Genomic DNA, 17,668 nt, shown 5'->3' on the forward strand with positions numbered 1-17,668 from the left:
TCGATTAGTGTTATTTAAAATAATGAGTTCACAAAACAAATTTGAAAAAATTTTATTCAAATAGAAGCTGCTGAGTACTAAAAATTAATTATTTGCACTCAACACAGTATTAACATATGTTTTTCTAATGTTGCTGTTTGTTGTTGTTGTAGCGGCAGAAAATATTGCTGAAGTAATTTCCAGGAATGGTGCCGAGTTAACAGTCCTTGGCCGAATAATAATCCGTGACCGTTCTAGTTGTTTAGACCCGACTGAGGTGGATAAGGTTTTTGTAATGCCTAATACTTTGGCTTCAATTGTATATAAAATTATATAAAATAAATATTTTATTATTATTATTCTTTAAAATAAAGCTGCTAATTTAAAATACTATGAAATTTATGCAGTTTAAGTAATAATCTACTAGTAATAGCGCCTTCTTTCCACGTTTTTGAAATTGATGCCCAGAATGCATGCGACAATTATGGTAACACCCTGTAAAAAAAAAGAAATATATGAGAATAATTTCATGAAGTATTAAATTCCGCTAGTTAGAATCAATAACGTCTTTGCAATAACATTAAATTTTGTAGCACTTCATACTCACCTCCACGCCCACCAACGTCCAATCGCTGATTATTTCAATACGTGATCCGTTAGCAAAGGCTTGAGTTAACTTCCCTACGCAACCCGCTGTGTAGAGATCATTTGGAATGGATGTCTTGCGGTTGAGATAACAGCTCGTAGGTATGGATAGACCACTGTCGATGTAATCGTTGGGTCCATTTTTGCCACAACACTCGTACTGAAAAATATTTACATTCTATGTATTAAAAAATATGGTATAAAAGTTTATTTTGAACTTTTTTGCTACCGAGGTGAGAAATCTGGACTAGTTCCGATTCGTAGTTGCGTTAACTTGCCTGTCGTGGTAATATAAGGAAATTTTTAGGTTATGAAAAACTTGATTCGCGTGAATATTTGTTATATTGATTGAATTTATGACTGGACTGATCTCACTGAATCATAAAATTCGAGCTGAAGGTAGAGGTCACGCAACTTTCCCCCAGACGTATTCTAAAGAAAACAAATAGTGTGTGCAAGGCTGCACAGGCCTCTGGTCACAGGCAAGACTTACTCAGTACTAGCTATTTAAAGATGAGACGAGATCTATTCTGCCAGTGCAGAAGAAAGAGCTATGTCACTTCTGCGTGAGCATTTCCAAGAGACAATTCGGGAAGATCAGTGCCAACTTGATGTCAAACACCAGCCATCTCGCTCGGATTGGATCGTAGCAAGACAGCTGTTTACTGCGGACTCGATCAAGTAGGCTATAGCTTCGTTCGCTAAATACTAGTCTCCGAGGGTCTTCCAGTGTTTCTGCAACTGTGAGAGCAATTTTTACTGCCCTACCTTGTTCGGTTGATGAGAAATATATTCTGGTGTATATCACAGAATCATGGTGGACTGTAAAGTTGATCTTCATACCCAATGTAGGAAGAAAGGACTGATCACTGGCGAAATCCTTTAGGCCAATTAGTCTAACATCCTTCTTACTAAAGAGTACGGAAAAGATCGTTGATTATGAAATAATGTCGAAGGTGCTGAAAATTGCATCCTACTTGCGAATTTGCTTGCTTGCTTACAGAGCAGGTAGTTCAACCAATACTGCTCTGTACCAGCTAGCCATGGAAATCCAAAGTTCGATGGAAGGAGGAGAGGTGATGCAAACATTTCCTAGACATCGATGGTGCTTTTGATAACAAGTCTCACTTGGTAAGATCACTGGGGAAAAGGAATGTGACAACACCGGTACGCAGATGGATAGAGGCCGTATTGTACACCAGCTGAGACCACAGTAGGGTATATCAGCATTGGTATCGGCAGTACAACAGGCTGCTCACAGAGTGGAGTGCTATCATCCCTATAATGAAGCATATACGTGACGACCTACTTGAACTGTTAACTAATAATGGGATCCGCTGTCAAGGATATGCGGTTGATATTATTATTTTAGCTATGGGAAAATTCGGGAACACTCTCTGTGACATCGTACAAAGAAGATTAGGTCATTCTAAGCTTAAGAAGCACTTATTTAACATGGGCCAAGCCCGTTGTTCAAACTGCCGGTTATGCGACATGAAGCTGGAAACTGCAGAACACCTGCTGATTGACTGCACTGTAGTCTCCAGACGCAGGATAAAGGCTCTTGGATCACATCGCCTCAACATCGCTTAGGAGTACATTGAAATTCATCAATTTGCTGGAGCTGTGTGAGTTGTTGTGAAGTAGAGGGGAGCACAATAGGCCTTAGAACGCAGTGCAAACCTCATTTATTAGCTATTCTATCTATCGTCTAAGATCCCTAGGGCATATAGTAGCTGTCATACAAACAAAAAGATTGAACTTAAGTTCTTGCAAGGAAAACTTGAATCGGTGAAGGTTATTACAGCTTTGGCCGAAGCCGAATTTAACATTTTTTTTTGTTTTTTTCTTATTATTTGCTGATGTTTCTACCGTAAAATACCGTTACATGTATTTTCAAACCACTGGTTTCTAGAATTTTATAGACAGAACTTATTACACAATCGGGTATTCTTAATTGGTATTCGGGATGGACCCGATAGTAAACATGGTCAAAAGTTTCGGTCTCAATAACCAAAATCTATTCGAGGAATGATTTGTGGTGTTACAAGAATAACAACATGTAAATTTTCGCAATTTTTCTGTTGTTATTGTATTTTAAATAACGGAACTAAATATTACTCATTGTTAATTAGTCACTGAATTATCACCATTTTTTATATTTTGAGCAGGAGGAACAGACGGACACGATAACATTAATTCGTCTGTCTATTAGAAGTTTCCTGATATTAAAATACATATATGTTTACATGTGTACACATTTCGATTGCTGTATACTTTTTTGTTGTTATTGCGACAAAAAACTATTCCTGAAATAATTTTGAAGAATGCTGTCGAATTTACAGTCTTTGGTTGGATAAAAATCCGGGCACGTTTCGGTTACGTGGCTTCGACTGTCGTCAATACGGTTTGTTTTTACTATAGGCTAGGCTAGGTTAGATGGCAGATCGATGATCACACGTGGTATATGTAGTCTTTTGTGAAGCCATATACAACTGTCAATTGTGTTTTACGTGGGATCCTGCTTATGTAAAGCTTAACTCCACGGTGCTCAAAAGCACAACGGTCTTTTGTGTAAGGACACACTAACTGAAGCCATATACAATAAAACTCCTGTGTTCGGACTAACAGATTGGCAAAACGCATAGTAGCCAATACAAATTTGCAAAGGCGCTTAATTTTAACTCCCGCCAGACAGTTAAGAAGGAAGTGTTGAGTTGTTTCCACTTCATTTTCTTCCAAACAACTTCTGCAAACGGCGTCTGCATGGACGCCAATAGGGCAATAGGCTTTAAAACCCCACAACTAGGGAGAGGCTAGCTTTACTGAAGGCAAAGAAATCGGTAGATCTCCTGCGATCATTCTTGGGCCACAAGGCTTTTGCGACTGCGCCAGGAGTAGAGCACAAGAGGATACTGGAGCACCGACCCGCTCCCGTTCTACCGATAGCGGTTCTAGGGTGCCTTTCATTGCTAGCTCAACAGCTTTACAATTTCCAGCGATTCCGCTATGTCCCAGCACCCATACCAGTTTTATCACAAAGGCACTCGATGCTATTGATAGCGAGGTTAGGCACTCCTCGACCATCCCAGAACACATTGTAAATGCGTTCAAGGCTAGTATCGCCGCTCTGTTATCTGAGTGAATGATCACTTCTCTGATGGAGGCCGCACGCCGGAGCAGTAGATCTACTGCTACCTTGATGGCTGCAACCTTGCAGTCTTGGAAGACACTGCAATAGTCAGGAAGTCTGAAACTGGAGCTTATAGAGAGTTCCCAACAGTAAACCCCTCCATCAAGCTTCCCTCCAAGCTTTGACCCATCCGTAAAGAAGCTCACTGCCCCTCTCCTCCAACGGCTTCTTCCCACCCATAGCCCTCTCGTCGGTATATGGGCTGGAAAGGAGCCGCCAGTTTTCGGTTTGGCGACTCCATGATCTAGATGATCCGGTATGTAGTCAAAGTTCGTGAGTATAACCGATTGTTCAGATACGCATTCTTCTAATAACACAGATTCTCTGAGTCTAATAGGCACTTTCTCGGCCATACACCTTTCGGCAATATGTTCAAAATGGCATTAAGTGACATGGTTGGAGTGGACCTTAGTGCACCACACATGCTGATGAGCCCTCCACCACTATTGTTAATATATACTAACACAAACAACCGTTATGTGAACAGAACTGTAAACTCAAATTTTTGAAATAACTGTATACAATTCAACGCATGTGTGGTAAAACGAATATCAGCTGGTATAAATTATCTGGTATAAAGAAATATAGAATGATTAATGATAGATAGCGGTTATACTACTCTAAAAACGTATTTACATACTCTCTTACATCGAACTGAACTGGTTAAATTACTTGTCACTTGCATGTCAAATATTACTCGGCAGATCACAGACATAGCGAGCGCGAGCATAATGAATGTGTGAATCGAACACTCCTACTTAAAAAAATTGCAGAATTTAGTGTCAACTTACTCTAATTTGATAATTATCCATGGCGTCATCGCTCATCTGCCGATTCCAAGCGTTCTGTATCGTCTCCTCGGCTAATTTGGAGAAATCTATTGGTAGCGCGAAGATGACGGCGATTTGTGCGAGCAGCAGCAGCAGCAAAAAGATGGCATACTACAAAAGTGCTTGAGTTAAGTGTTTAAAAATAAATATGAATGGAAAAAGACTTGCAGCAAATACTCACAACCAAAATAGTGTGCGGCGACTCGCGTATGGCGCCACAGCAGCCCACTATGGTGGTGGCGAAGAGCAAACCGCCCAACACCACGCCCATAATACAGGGTATCTTAATGGATTCGCTGGCGTCGAATTGCACCAAGGAGTAAGCGCTGGCCGATAACATGAAAGCGCCCGCTATCTACATGTTGAGCCAGGTATTATTTTTTTGTGTGTAAGTGTGTGTGTGCAAGTGCAGTAAGCAGAAAAAACAACGAAAATGTTTGTTTAGTAGGGCTATGAACTGAATTGTATATAAATAAATATTAATAATTGGAGCAAATAACTGGCCAAAGGGACACACAAATGACATATCAGAGCTTAATTGATAAACACCATGATTTATTACATACGTATGTATTACTATATGTGCCTATGTATTACTCACACAGCAGAGCACATTCATTAGAAAGGCTAAAAATTTCACTGTGGACGTTGCACAAGTCATGGCGCTGTATTTTTATTGTTAAATTTTTGTTGACAGCGCAAGGTACCGTTGAGACGAGTAATTAATTAGTGCAATATAGTAACAAAATAATAATAAATTTTCTGTTTTTTGAATTTATTACGCCAATTATGGCCTTCGCTCCCTTTCCACACACAAGAACACAACAAACCGATCCTCAACTATGCCTTTACGACCGCTTGGCACTGCAGTAACTAAACGACTAAACAGCATTGAAATCAAAAAAGATAATATTTCCTCCACAATTACATAAATTTCCTATAATACGGCGCATACAAACGTACATTTTTATCATTAACTTGTCAGCTGTTGTTGTTTCAGTACGTTTTCGGCGGGCTTAACTCAAATTCGCATATGAATTATCATTTGTCGCACTGATAAGACGGTGAAAATGTGCTAAGTGTTTGAGTAGCGCTCAGCGTTGTCGTTTGTGTGGAACCATATGTGTTTACACAGTGAGAAATGTGAGCGCGGCAAAGAGAGCGAAAAAATTGATGTAAAAGCAAAATACAAAAATATTAGAAGTATTTATACCACACACCTTGACAAATTTTTCGGAGTAAAGACGCCTTTGGCAATGAAAGTGCTTTCAGAAAAAAACAGAATAGACAAATTTCTGAAAGTAATGAAAATGTTAAAAGCTTTTTAAAAATTACTACACAAATTGAAGACAACTGTGGATAGTTTGGGTCTTGCGAAGCATTGAATTTTTTAACAAGACAACGATCCAAAATACGGAATATTTTTTCCCGCTCATTTGTCATTTCTCATCAGTAAAGTTTGCCATTTCATCATGGAAATATAAACTATCCAATAACGAGTCGAAATTATTAAAATTTATTACCGAACTTCGGAGTCAGTGGCCTCAACTTTAAGAGCGCTTATTCAAATTTATGGCTGTCATAATTGTCCTGTCAGATCAACAATTGACCGTCTAGTGGAAATATTTGAATCTATAGGCACAGTACAAAATGTTTCCGTGCCAGTGAGACAAAGAAGGCCATAGTGTCGAGAATATTGCTGCCGCTGGCGCATCAATTGAGGAAGACCTAAATATGTCTCTCATACGTCGTTCTCAAACGCTGGGCATCTCAGTGACGTCGCTTGTGGCGAAGTTTGCGAACAGATCTTGGCCTACATCCTTACCAGATTGACGCAAGAACTGAAGCCGCTTGACCACCAGAATCGTCGTATGTTCGCGAATTGGTCTGAGCAAAAACTTGAAATTTATCTGGATTTTCATCGAAAAACCATCTTCAGCGATAAGGCTCCTTTCGGTCTGAATGGCTTCGTCAATAAGCAAAATATGCGTTATTGGTTTGGCAGCAATCTACACATACTCCTTGAATCACATCTTTTTTTCCAAAAAAATTACGGTTTGGTGCGGTTTTTGGGGCGGCTGCGTCATTGTACTTTAATTGTACTTCTTCCGTGATGATCAAGATAGAGACGTTACTGTGAATGCGAATCGCTATCACTCAATGATAACCGAATATTTTTGGCCCGAATTGGATGGTATGTACTTGAACAATATGTAGTTCCAACAGGAACTTCAAGCCACACAGCAAATGTCATAATCGATTTATTGAAAACCATGCTTGATGAACTTCACGAAATGGCCCAGTCAATTAGACGTCTCGGTTGTGCGATTTGACGCCTTTAGACTACATATTACCTATGGAACTAGTCAAGCCTATGGACATAAAGACTTTTTTGATTTTCATATGGATTTGCCAAATAGAAGGGTCGTAGGAGTGTTCGAGAGAAAGGTTTGGCAGAAGATTTGCGGTCATTTGCACTATGACAACGGCGAATACCGCAGTATATGGAATAAAGAGTTGTACGATATATACGGCGACATTAACTGCAAATAAAGAGACAGCGGCTGTGCTGCCTAGGTCATGTTGTCATGAGATCTCTGTAGCTTTGAAAGTATTCGATTCAGTAGTCGTCGGTGGAAGCAGAGGTAGAGGAAGACCTTGTTTCGTTGCAAAGATCTGGTGGAGAAAACTTGGCTGTACTTGGTATCTCGAGAAGTAAATGGTGATATGGTGGAGGATGGAGTCATGTGTAGAAGTTCACGCAAGTGCGGAAAGTTCTCTGATCGCCATTCACTTGGGCCAGAAACGATTCTTTTACATATGACTCAAGCAGCTCACGACTTCCGGTCTTTGACCAAGTATCCTCTGGGTAGCCTAAGAACATCCGTTTGATGGCGGGCTAAAGTGAGAAGGCGAAAAATCCCCTCCGCAGGGTTGTCCGCTGGGTTTGGGCCCCGCCACGTAAAAAAATCATACCAATGAAGAATTAACAATCAGCCTCGGATGAGAGACCCCCCTTTTGATGACGACCATGGCAAACGAAATAAGGACTACGAATTAAGGGCATGCACCTGGAATGTCCGGTCCCTTAATTGGGAAGGTACCGCTGCCCAGCTGGTTCATGTCCTCGTGAAAATAAAGGCTGACATCACCGCCGTTCAAGAAAATCGATGGACGGGACAAGGACAGAGACGAGTAGGTCCTACTACAGTTACTACAGTGGCCTTATAAAGGAGCGCAAGTTTGGTGTGGGATTCGTGGTGGGAGAGAGACTCCGTCGCCGAGTACTATCATTCACTCCGGTGAATGAACGTCTAGCCATAATCCGCATCAAAGCGAGGTTCTTCAACATATCGCTGATTTGCGCCCACGCCCCGACGGAAGAGAAGGACGATGTGACCAAAGATGCCTTCTCTGAGCGCTTGGAGCACGCCTGTGAGAGCTGCCCCTGCCACGATGTCAAAATCGTGCTTGGCGACTTTAACGCCAGGGTGGGCAAAGAAGGTATCTTTGGCACTACGGTCGGTAAATTCAGCCTCCACGACGAAACATCATGGAAAATATGAGGCTGATCGACTTCGACGGGGCCCGAAATATGGTTATCTGTAGTACTAGATTCCAGCACAAGAAAACACATCAAGCTACCTAGCTGTCTCCGGATCGAAAAGCCACCAACCAGATCGATCATGTTGTGATAGACGGAAGACACGTCTCCAGTGTTCTAGACGTGCGTACGCTCTGAAGTCCTAACATCGACTCGGACCATTATCTTGTTGCAGCCAAGATTCGTAATGCTCGAAAATTCTACGAAAACATGCGGCAGCTTACAGAAGGTTTCAAGACCGGAGCATATTCTTGTAGAAACCCCAAAGGTGATCTAGTCACCGATGCCCAGAGCATACTTAAATTATGGAGGGAACACTTCTCCAGCCTGCTGAATGCCAGTGAACGTACAACACCAGGAGAAGGCGAACCCGATTTCCCAATCGATGACGATGAGCAGACGTTCCATTGCCCGACCATGATGAAGTTCGAATAGCAATTACCCGCCTGAAGAACAAGAAAGCGGCGGGGGTCGATGGATTGCCGGCCGAGCTATTCAAACACGGCGGCGAAGAACTGATAAGGAGCATGCATGAGCTTGTTTGTAAAATATTGGTCGGACGAAAGCATGCCCAACGATTGGAATTTAAGGGTGTTATGTCCAATCCATAAAAGGGGTGACTCCACAATCTGCACCAACTACCGTGGGATAAGCCTCCTCAACATCGCATATAAGGTTCTATCGAGCGTATTGTGTGAAAGATTAAAACTGATTGGACCTTATCATTGTGGCTTTAGACCTGGCAAATCAACAACCGACCAGATATTCACTATGCGCCAAATCTTGGAAAAGACCCGTGAAAGGAGAATGGACACAGACCACCTTTTCGTCGATTTCAAAGCTGCTTTCGACAGCACGAAAAGGAGCTGCCTTTATGCCGCGATGTCTGAATTTGGTATCCCCGCAAAACTAATACGGCTGTGTAAACTGACGTTGAGAGACATGAAAAGCTCCGTCAGGATTGGGAAGGACCTCTCCGAGCCGATCGATACCGGACAAGGAAGCAATGCAAATGGGTCTGGCAGTGAACGAGGCCTAGACGAAATATCTCCTGTCATCAAACAAACAGTCGTCGCACTCGCGACTTGGCTCTCACGTCACTGTTGACAGTCATAACTTTGAAGTCGGAGATAATTTCGTCTATCTTGGAACCAGCGTAAACACCACCAACAATGTCAGCCTAGAAATCCAACGCAGGATAACTCTTGCCAACTGGTGCTACTAACGACTGAGTAGGCAATTGAGAAGCAAAGTCCTCTCTCGACGAACAAAAACCAAACTGTATAAGTCAGTCATAATTCCCGTCCTGCTATATGGTGCAAAAGCCTGGACGATGACAACAACTGATGAGTCGACGTTCCGAGTTTTCGAGAGAAAAGTTCTGCGAAAGATTTATGGTCCTTTGCGCGTTGGCCACGGCGAATATCGCATTCGATGGAACGATGAGCTGTAGGACCTGGCTTTGCTTGGAATATCCAATTGGCGCCACGTAGCGAAAAGAAGAAACGACTGGCGCGCTGTTGTTAACTCGGCTATAATCGCGTAAGCGGTGTCTACGCCAATAAAGAAGAAGAAGAAATGGTGACATTACGTCACTCTGCTCTTATCACATCAACAATGAACACAATGTAGAAGCACTTGCTTTGGAGAATATTTGAAGAATAATGATAACAATAACATAACAATGAAAGCTTTATACTGTGAAGAACTCCCGTTAGTCTCTCTGCGACTGAAGTACAGCTTTTATTGTTTATTGAGTGCTTTGGAGGTAAAAATGTAAAAAAAAATTTTAGTTGTTTTTTTAACTAGCCTTTATAGTTAGTATTTTATTAGAGAACCAGAAAAGTTGATAATAATATACTATTTGCCATATACATATAAATAGTTATAATAATATTATTATTAACGTAAAGAATTCTCAAGTCGATCTTATAGCATCTCTTCACTGGCACTCTCGCAGTTTAGTTACGGTTTAAAATGTCTTAAATACAAGTACAAGTAAAACAGAGACTCCGACAATTTTGACAAAAAATACATTGTTTTGTGACGTCATAAAAGATGAAAATGTTTAATTAATACAATAATTAATATATAACGGTTAGTTCAATACTTACACCACACATTTCACTCAAGAAAAAGGCAAAACATTTTACTTTATCCACTGCGTTAGTCATTCTATGTATATTTTAATAGTTTTTGACAGCAAAAGTTTGACAGTCCACCGATACAGTTCAACGGTACAGCTTTCTACCCAAAATATTTGTGCAAAATTATTATTTATAGAAAAAATTCAAAAAATTGAAACTCATTCGAAATTGTTACTTTCAAAGTTTACTTCTTTTTTGGTTCATAACACGCAAACCTAAAATATTATTGCGAAAGTCTAAAAACATACACCGATTTAAAAAATGCCCAAAAGATACCGATAAAATTATACTGATCATTTGAAGTTGAAAGCGATTGATGAACTGAACTTCTATTGTCCATTTTATCGAAGATATTGGTTTGCGAAATTATCGACAGTTATTTACATTATATACATAGATTTAACATGTATGCAAATATATAACATTTATGTACCTATGTATATACAGATGTATCGTATATACATATTTTTATATAAAGTCCTACCAACAGGTGTATGTATAGTTCAATATTAATGGTATATGTTGACTTACTGGGGAAAATTTCGATAAGACTAATCTCTACGCACATTTCCTTCTGGATTTGGTTTTATATACATATATTGATATACTGGATGATCCAAGTAGAGGCACTTTTTTCCATAGCCTTTTTTTTGACAGATCACTCGTGAGTCGTGTCAAGCTGGCACGTTATTTTTGTTCAGTATTGTTTGGCATTTGGTCATGGAAAGAATTACCCCTGAATAACGTTTACAAATCGTTCGACTTTATTACGAAAAATCACGTTCTGTAAAGAATGTGTCGTGTGCATCACTCAACTTAAGGTCAACATAACAGACCTACTAAGCGTACTATTCGCAATATTATCACCCATCTTGGGACCCAGCACTCATTATTGGATAATATTCGACCGAAACGCCCACGTCCACGCAGTGAAGAAAATACACAGTGTAGCCGCAGTAGCTAAGAGAACAAAAACCATGGAGAGTCGATTTGGCGCCGTTCCCAGCAACTCGGACTGACATATGGATCGACTTGGCATAGCGAGATCTTCAATTGAAAGCATACAAAATACAGGAGGAAGGAATGAATTTATTAAGCTGGCCACCAGCATCGTGTGATATCACTAGACTTTTCTCTATGGGAATAAGTAAGGCCTAAAGTCTATGCGGACAATCGATTCGATTTAGACCTTGGAGAAAAATATCACGCGTGTTACCAGTCGAAGTGTTCGAACGAGTCGATCTGAGACGTAGCCGCGGCCAACATTTGAAAGAGATAATCTTCAAAAAACAAATGCCAAAGAATGTTCTTTCGAATGATAATAAACATTCCCCATTAAATTTGAAGTTTCTGTGTCTTTTTTCTTTAAAAAAGTAAGAATGGATCACCCTTTACTACTATAGTGTATAATATAAATAGATGATCGCAGAGAAAATGCCGCGTGAAATATAGCTGACTCACAATTAAGGATGAACATAACATAATTTATAGGTATATTTGTCAAGATATCTTACAATATCTATGGATATATGAAAGTATGAAGTAAATAGCTAGTCTAAGAAAGTGGCGAACCGAACACACCATAACAGCTGTTCAAAGAGCGATTCTACTATATTAATAAGGTATCCGATTACTCTCTTGTATCGAATTCAACTCGTTAATTTTGGTATTGCATTTGATAATATTGTTGTTGCATTCACATGTATTTAAACAGGAGCGAAATGGCAAACCGAACGTAAGTATAGATATTAATTTTTACCGTCACTGTAGTACATAAGGTGATAAATGACATTTTGCAACACTGTCTCAAATATCTTCATTTCCATTTGTAACTAACATTTTTAAATATTCGTAAACAGCAAACGAAATTTAAAAATTTTCTGTGATTATTTGTAGTTTTGAGAGAGTCTATTTCTTAATCAACCAAAATGGATTGTCTAATGATAACAATAAAGTATGTTGTGGTGTTTTTTAACTTTTTATGTGCGGTGAGTATCGGGGTTTTGAAGAAAATCATAAGGGGAGTGTGGTTTTGAAGACAAAATTTTATTGTTTTGATATTTTGTTTTGAGAATGAAAGTTGGAAATCGAAAAAAGTATGCGATGTATTTCCTCCAATTGTTTTGCCTCTTTTGTTTAGCTTTTTGTCTCAAGGGTGATCGAAAAAAAAACAATAGGGTGACAATACTAAAAAATAAAATACAACCCATTGGTTGAATTCAGAGTAAAACGATTTGCTTCTTTTCACAAACAAATACAAGGGGATGCCTTGTACCTTTGAACAAAAAACTCTTTTGGAAGCACTATGTGGAGGGAAGAGTATGGAAGTCCGGCAATGCCCCAAATGTATATAGGGAGATACTCGGCACAACCTGGGTGCTGTGTGCCAGGACAGTTCTATAGAGAGTACCGGGAGCTGTAGGAACCTTCCCAACGGCGGCTCTTAAATTAGTAGTAAACCTGCCTAGAAACTTGAAAATCGGCAAAATTGCCGGAACGACGATTCGAAGTAAACTAAGAATGAGAAGATTGTCGAATAGTCATGGTACCGCACCTCCACGCCGCATATTAAGTACCATAATTACAGGGATGGATCGAAATTGGAGCGCGGTGTTGCGGAACTATAATGTCCGGAACTAAATATAGGCAGCCTTTTAAGCTGCCGGATTACTACAATATATTCTAAGCTAATATTTTTGCTCTTGGGAAAGCCGCGGAGCTAGATTCTAATGGATCAGCGAGCAACTCCAGAGTTAACAACTATGTATACCGCCAAAAAGCAATCAAAGCCAAAACCACGATTCGCATATCGTCCAGCAGTGCCTTGGGAAGCAGCACAGCAGGGGAGAGTGTTCCTAAGAAGAAACGACTTCTCTTCCACTGTGTGTAATTCACAAAGGCATCGAAGACAATGAGATAGGGGACAAGATTGCTAATATTTCCTTATTCGTGGTAGAATATTTCAAAAAAGAATTAAGTGCAACCCAACTTGAGGAAAACCTGAGGGAAATAATTCAAATCAGTATTTAAATATATCATAATATTGCTATATTATATTGCCCCGGTGGTTGCCTTAATGATAAACTTCAATTAGGTGGTACTAGCCGTCTTCGATACGTCATTTCTCTACTTCTTGCGCTCTTTTTAAAATAATGGGTTTTTCCATAAGAGCCCTACTAAAGTTTTCAAATGAAACAAATACGATTTGGAATATCAATGAAATTCTTTATTTCTGTAAAAGTACATTCGATGCTATCATGTATGGAACCGCAGACAGGAAATGGTCTAACGTCGTCAAATCGCACAACCGAGGCGGCCAATTCACTCGGCCATTTCGTGAGTTAAAACTATCACCAAACTTGGTTTTCAATAAATCGATTGTGACATTCGCTGGGCGGCTTGTGGCGCCTGTTCCTGTTGGAACCAGTAACGTCCTGGTCTTGATCATCACGGAAGAAGTACGGACCATTGACGTCGCTGGCCCATATTTGGTGCTGCAGACCTTAAGTTCTTCGGGATGCAATGGTGACTCACGGAGTACGTGTGGATTGCTGCTTGACGCATATTTTGCTTACTGACGAAGCCATTCAGCCAGGGATGAGCATCATGGCTTAAAATGAATTTTCAATAAAAATCCGGATAATTTTCAAGTTGTTGCTCAGTTCAATTCGCGAACATACGACGATTCTGGTGGTCAAGCTGCTTCAGTTCTTGCTTTAATTTGATCTTGTAAGGATGTAGGACAAGATCTTTTCACAAAATTCGCCACAACGACGTCACAGAGATGCCCAACGCTTGAGATCAACGTGTTAGAGACTGATTTGGGTCTTCCTAAATTGATGCGCTAGCGGCAGCAATATTCTCGATATTACGGGCACTTCGTTGTCTCACTGGTACGAGAGCATTTTGTACTGTGCCTGTGATTCAAAATTTCCCACTAGACGCTCAATATTTGATCGGACAGGACGATTATGACGACCATAGATTGAACATAGCGCTCTTAAAGTTGAGGTTACTGACTTCGAATTTCAGTAGTAAATTTTAATAATTTCGACTTGTTGTTGGATCGTATATATTTCCATGGTCAAATGGCAAACTTTACTGAAGAGAAATGTTGAAAGAGCGGGAAAAGAATGGCGTCGTTTGCTGTCCCTATCGGTCTACTTTTTTCCCTATTAAAAAACCCTTTATTTATTTGTGAAAGCAAAGTAGGAATTTGAATATCTTAAGGAAGTGATACAACAGTATACTAGTTTTGCCATAGTGGATGCCTCAAAGGATAAGTTACTAAAATATATTTTTTTGGATAGAAGAGGTAAAGCATAATCGGTGCCAGCGCTAGGCTGCATAGCAAGTGCCGCCAATCTGTTTAAACTATCGGTATTGTTTGTTCGATTCACCATCCCCGAGGGCTTGTCGCATCAAAGATAGCTAATATTAATTTCGGTGACATAATATTTAGAACCGAATTTATTTCGGAATCATTGAACATTGCATTGCATTTCCTGAACTTCATTTCTCTGTGTAATGCTGTCCTACAGTTGAACATCAACCACCGAATTTTCTAATACCTTTCTTTACAGGTGTTTGGAATTGTCATAGTAGTTTTGAGTGCATTGGTGATGAAGGAACTTGGTGCCGCCAGTAAGCCAATTTGTGTTAGTTTGATCGTCTTCGGCAGCATAATACTTTGCATCTCATTTGTTGGCTGTTGCGGTGCGCTAACCGAAAGTTTATGTTGCATATGGACGGTATGAATAACGAATCTATTTTATAGTTTTTTAATAAACAATTTCAAACTTTCTTTAATAAATTTATAGTACGTCCTATGTTTGTTGGTACTTCTCGTGTGTAATGTGATAAATATAATATATATAAATAAGGCTGATAGCGCAGAGCATGCACGTCATGACGTCAATTTGGCGTGGCAGCATATGAAAGAAGGTAGCGATGTAACAATGCATATGTTCCAAAGTACGGTATGTAAAAAATAAATAAAAATCTTTTAATTTTTTTTTTGTGCTTGTAATGATTTCTAATTTCTTTTACTTAGATGGAATGCTGTGGCAAGACAAATTATAATGACTACATGACAGCAGGTATACCAATACCGATATCTTGTTATAGGGACGCCAATATGTCACCTGAAAATTTATACCAAAGGGGCTGTTTAGCGGAACTCACCGATAGTTATAGCTCTTCCTTCAAGCGAATGTATAACTTCAGTTGGGTCGTATTTGCTATTGAGGTGAGGGATTTATTATTTGATTAATTTAAATGTCTTTCAATAGTATATATATTTTTTATATGGGTCATAGAGATATTCAGTAGCAGGTAATGCGCTATAGGTTGAGCCTGTGAGAGCGCCTTGTACCTTTCTAATGTTGATAAGATTTTTTTTATTTCGATCCATTTTTGATTGTTCTCAAATTTTGTATGTTTTGTAATTGGTACATTTTGGTCTTTTTCGGCCCAGTTAATTTGTAGTACAGAATAGAAGGTAACTAATTCGAGTCTATAGAGAAATTTACAGTTGTTAATTAGTTATGTGTCAGTATAAAAATGTTAAATGTTAATGATTGTCTGATAAAATAACATTTATTAATATAACCATTTTATAACAGAAACTGGAATTTTGTTCCAATATTAGTGGTTTCTATTACCTGGTTTTTCTTTCGGCTGTAAACTTGTGAAAAGTGAGAGATTTTAATCCTTTTTATGTTTCGGGTTTTGAGAACAAAAATGAATTTTAATCATCGAAAATTACTTTACTGCTTATCAAAATATTCTCCATTAAGATCTATATACCTTTGCATGTATTTAAACTAATTGTCATAGTACTTTTGTCTCTCACACTGAGGTATCTTCAAAACATACAATTTGAATGCATCAACCGCTTCTTCAGATGTCAAAAAAGGTTAACCTCTTAGTTTATTTTTTACGAATGAGAATTAAAAAAAGTCAATCCGCACTCGATGTTTTGAGTGCTCAAAAATGCAGTTGTTTCAGTCGATGTGTGACAGCTAGCATTGGCGTGGTGAAGAGTGATCCGTCTTCGGCGGTAGGTTTTCTTCATTTTTTGAAAGACAACTGGCAAGCAAATGGTTTTATACCAATCAGCGACATATTCAGTCTTTCTAAAAAACAGGCATCCATTTGCTTGGATGTGTTTAGTGCACGAGCTCGCATAAATCCACGATTCATCACCTGTCACGATGTCACAGACGTGTTTCAGAACACCGTTATCGTATTTTGTTAACATTTCTCTGGACCCATAGACACGACCGATTTTCTGAGCAATTGACAAATTGTGTGGGATCCAAAGTGAACAAATTTTTTGTATAGTCAAATGTTCATTCAATATTGAATTTATGCTAGTACTACTAATGGCCATAGTTGTCTCAATCTCACGATCTGACGATCTTGCAATATCAGTTTGCGCACAGCATCAATAGTTTCTGCAACAAAAACTGATTTTGGACGACTTTCCCGAAATGCGTCTTGAAGTGATTTACGAATTCAATTGAAACCACCATAAAATCGATAAGCACTGGTTCTTGAAATTGAAGTAGTTCATCTATTCAATAATAGTCTAATAGCGAAATAATTTTATTGGCTATTTTTGAAGTAAAATAATATCGATAATTTCTTTGCTTATATTTCAGGCCGTTTCTTTAGTGCTTGCTATAGCTTTGGGTGTTGCTTATCAGCTGGAGGACTAGCAGAGTAACCCGAAAAAGCGCAATGCCAAATCCTCAGAAAAAAATTTTATTATAATTCCTAATTTTAGCATTTTGTAATAAAAATATGTATTTTTAAGAATCTTACTTGTTTTCACTTTCTTAATACGTTTCTTTTGGGATACACTTAAATACCGAAATTCAAAATATCGACAAAATTTAAATATGCAGCTAAATCTAAATACCGACAAATAAAACACCGACAAATCAGAACACCGAAAAATCAAAATACCGAGATGTGAAAACTATTTTATCTGGTCCGCCCTTATTTCTATCGAAGCACAGAAAGAGATTTCTACGGACTAAGGGTTATGATCCTGAACTTGTTCGTGGCCGGAGGCCGAAATCCGCAGGGCCTAGAACGTACAACGCCACCTTTTCTTGATTTGTCCGTATTTCGACTGTCGGAATTCTAAATTTCGAGATTTTGATTGTCGGCATTACGTTATACATTCCTTCCCAACATGTTTTACGAGGTATGATAGATTAATTCACCTAACGGTTGTTCGTATTATCTGAAACTAGGTAGA

General features: G+C 39.1%; 2 protein-coding genes across 3 annotated transcripts; one reads left to right on the plus strand and one right to left on the minus strand.

Annotated features, from left to right (window-relative positions):
* Positions 1-27: 27 nt before the first annotated feature.
* LOC126757111 (protein late bloomer) lies at positions 28-5,539 on the minus strand. 2 transcript variants are annotated; one of them, XM_050470734.1, is made up of 6 exons: positions 5,249-5,539; positions 4,829-5,002; positions 4,609-4,758; positions 587-784; positions 371-474; positions 28-290 (listed from the first exon to the last, which is right to left on the minus strand). In XM_050470734.1, exons 1-5 carry the CDS (start codon positions 5,306-5,308, stop codon positions 403-405), a joined length of 654 nt encoding a protein of 217 aa, XP_050326691.1. In that variant the 5' UTR covers positions 5,309-5,539; the 3' UTR covers positions 28-290; positions 371-402. The 2 variants fall into 2 exon arrangements, with proteins under 2 accessions (XP_050326691.1, XP_050326689.1); XM_050470732.1 differs by having other exon boundaries at positions 28-474.
* Positions 5,540-12,257: 6,718 nt separating this feature from the next.
* On the plus strand, positions 12,258-17,120 carry LOC126755702 (protein late bloomer-like). Its single transcript, XM_050468450.1, has 5 exons — positions 12,258-12,386; positions 14,982-15,149; positions 15,219-15,377; positions 15,452-15,646; positions 17,064-17,120. Exons 1-5 carry the CDS (start codon positions 12,327-12,329, stop codon positions 17,118-17,120), a joined length of 639 nt encoding a protein of 212 aa, XP_050324407.1. The 5' UTR covers positions 12,258-12,326.
* The last annotated feature ends 548 nt before the right edge of the window (positions 17,121-17,668 follow it).

The sequence above is a fragment of the Bactrocera neohumeralis genome, chromosome 4, assembly GCF_024586455.1.
Source record: "Bactrocera neohumeralis isolate Rockhampton chromosome 4, APGP_CSIRO_Bneo_wtdbg2-racon-allhic-juicebox.fasta_v2, whole genome shotgun sequence".
In the NCBI taxonomy this organism is placed as follows: Eukaryota; Metazoa; Arthropoda; class Insecta; order Diptera; family Tephritidae; genus Bactrocera; species Bactrocera neohumeralis.

Excerpts from the sequence above, each read along its gene's own strand:
- LOC126757111 (XM_050470734.1), bottom strand. The coding sequence starts at position 5,308 with ATGACTTGTGCAACGTCCACAGTGAAATTTTTAGCCTTTCTAATGAAT. Across the intron at positions 5,003-5,248 it reads TAATGAATGTGCTCTGCTGT|ATAGCGGGCGCTTTCATGTT; the intron begins GTGAGTAATACA and ends CTCAACATGTAG. Across the intron at positions 785-4,608 it reads TGGATAATTATCAAATTAGA|TACGAGTGTTGTGGCAAAAA; the intron begins GTAAGTTGACAC and ends AATATTTTTCAG.
- LOC126755702 (XM_050468450.1), top strand. The coding sequence starts at position 12,327 with ATGGATTGTCTAATGATAACAATAAAGTATGTTGTGGTGTTTTTTAAC. Across the intron at positions 15,378-15,451 it reads TGCATATGTTCCAAAGTACG|ATGGAATGCTGTGGCAAGAC; the intron begins GTATGTAAAAAA and ends TCTTTTACTTAG. Across the intron at positions 15,647-17,063 it reads GGGTCGTATTTGCTATTGAG|GCCGTTTCTTTAGTGCTTGC; the intron begins GTGAGGGATTTA and ends CTTATATTTCAG.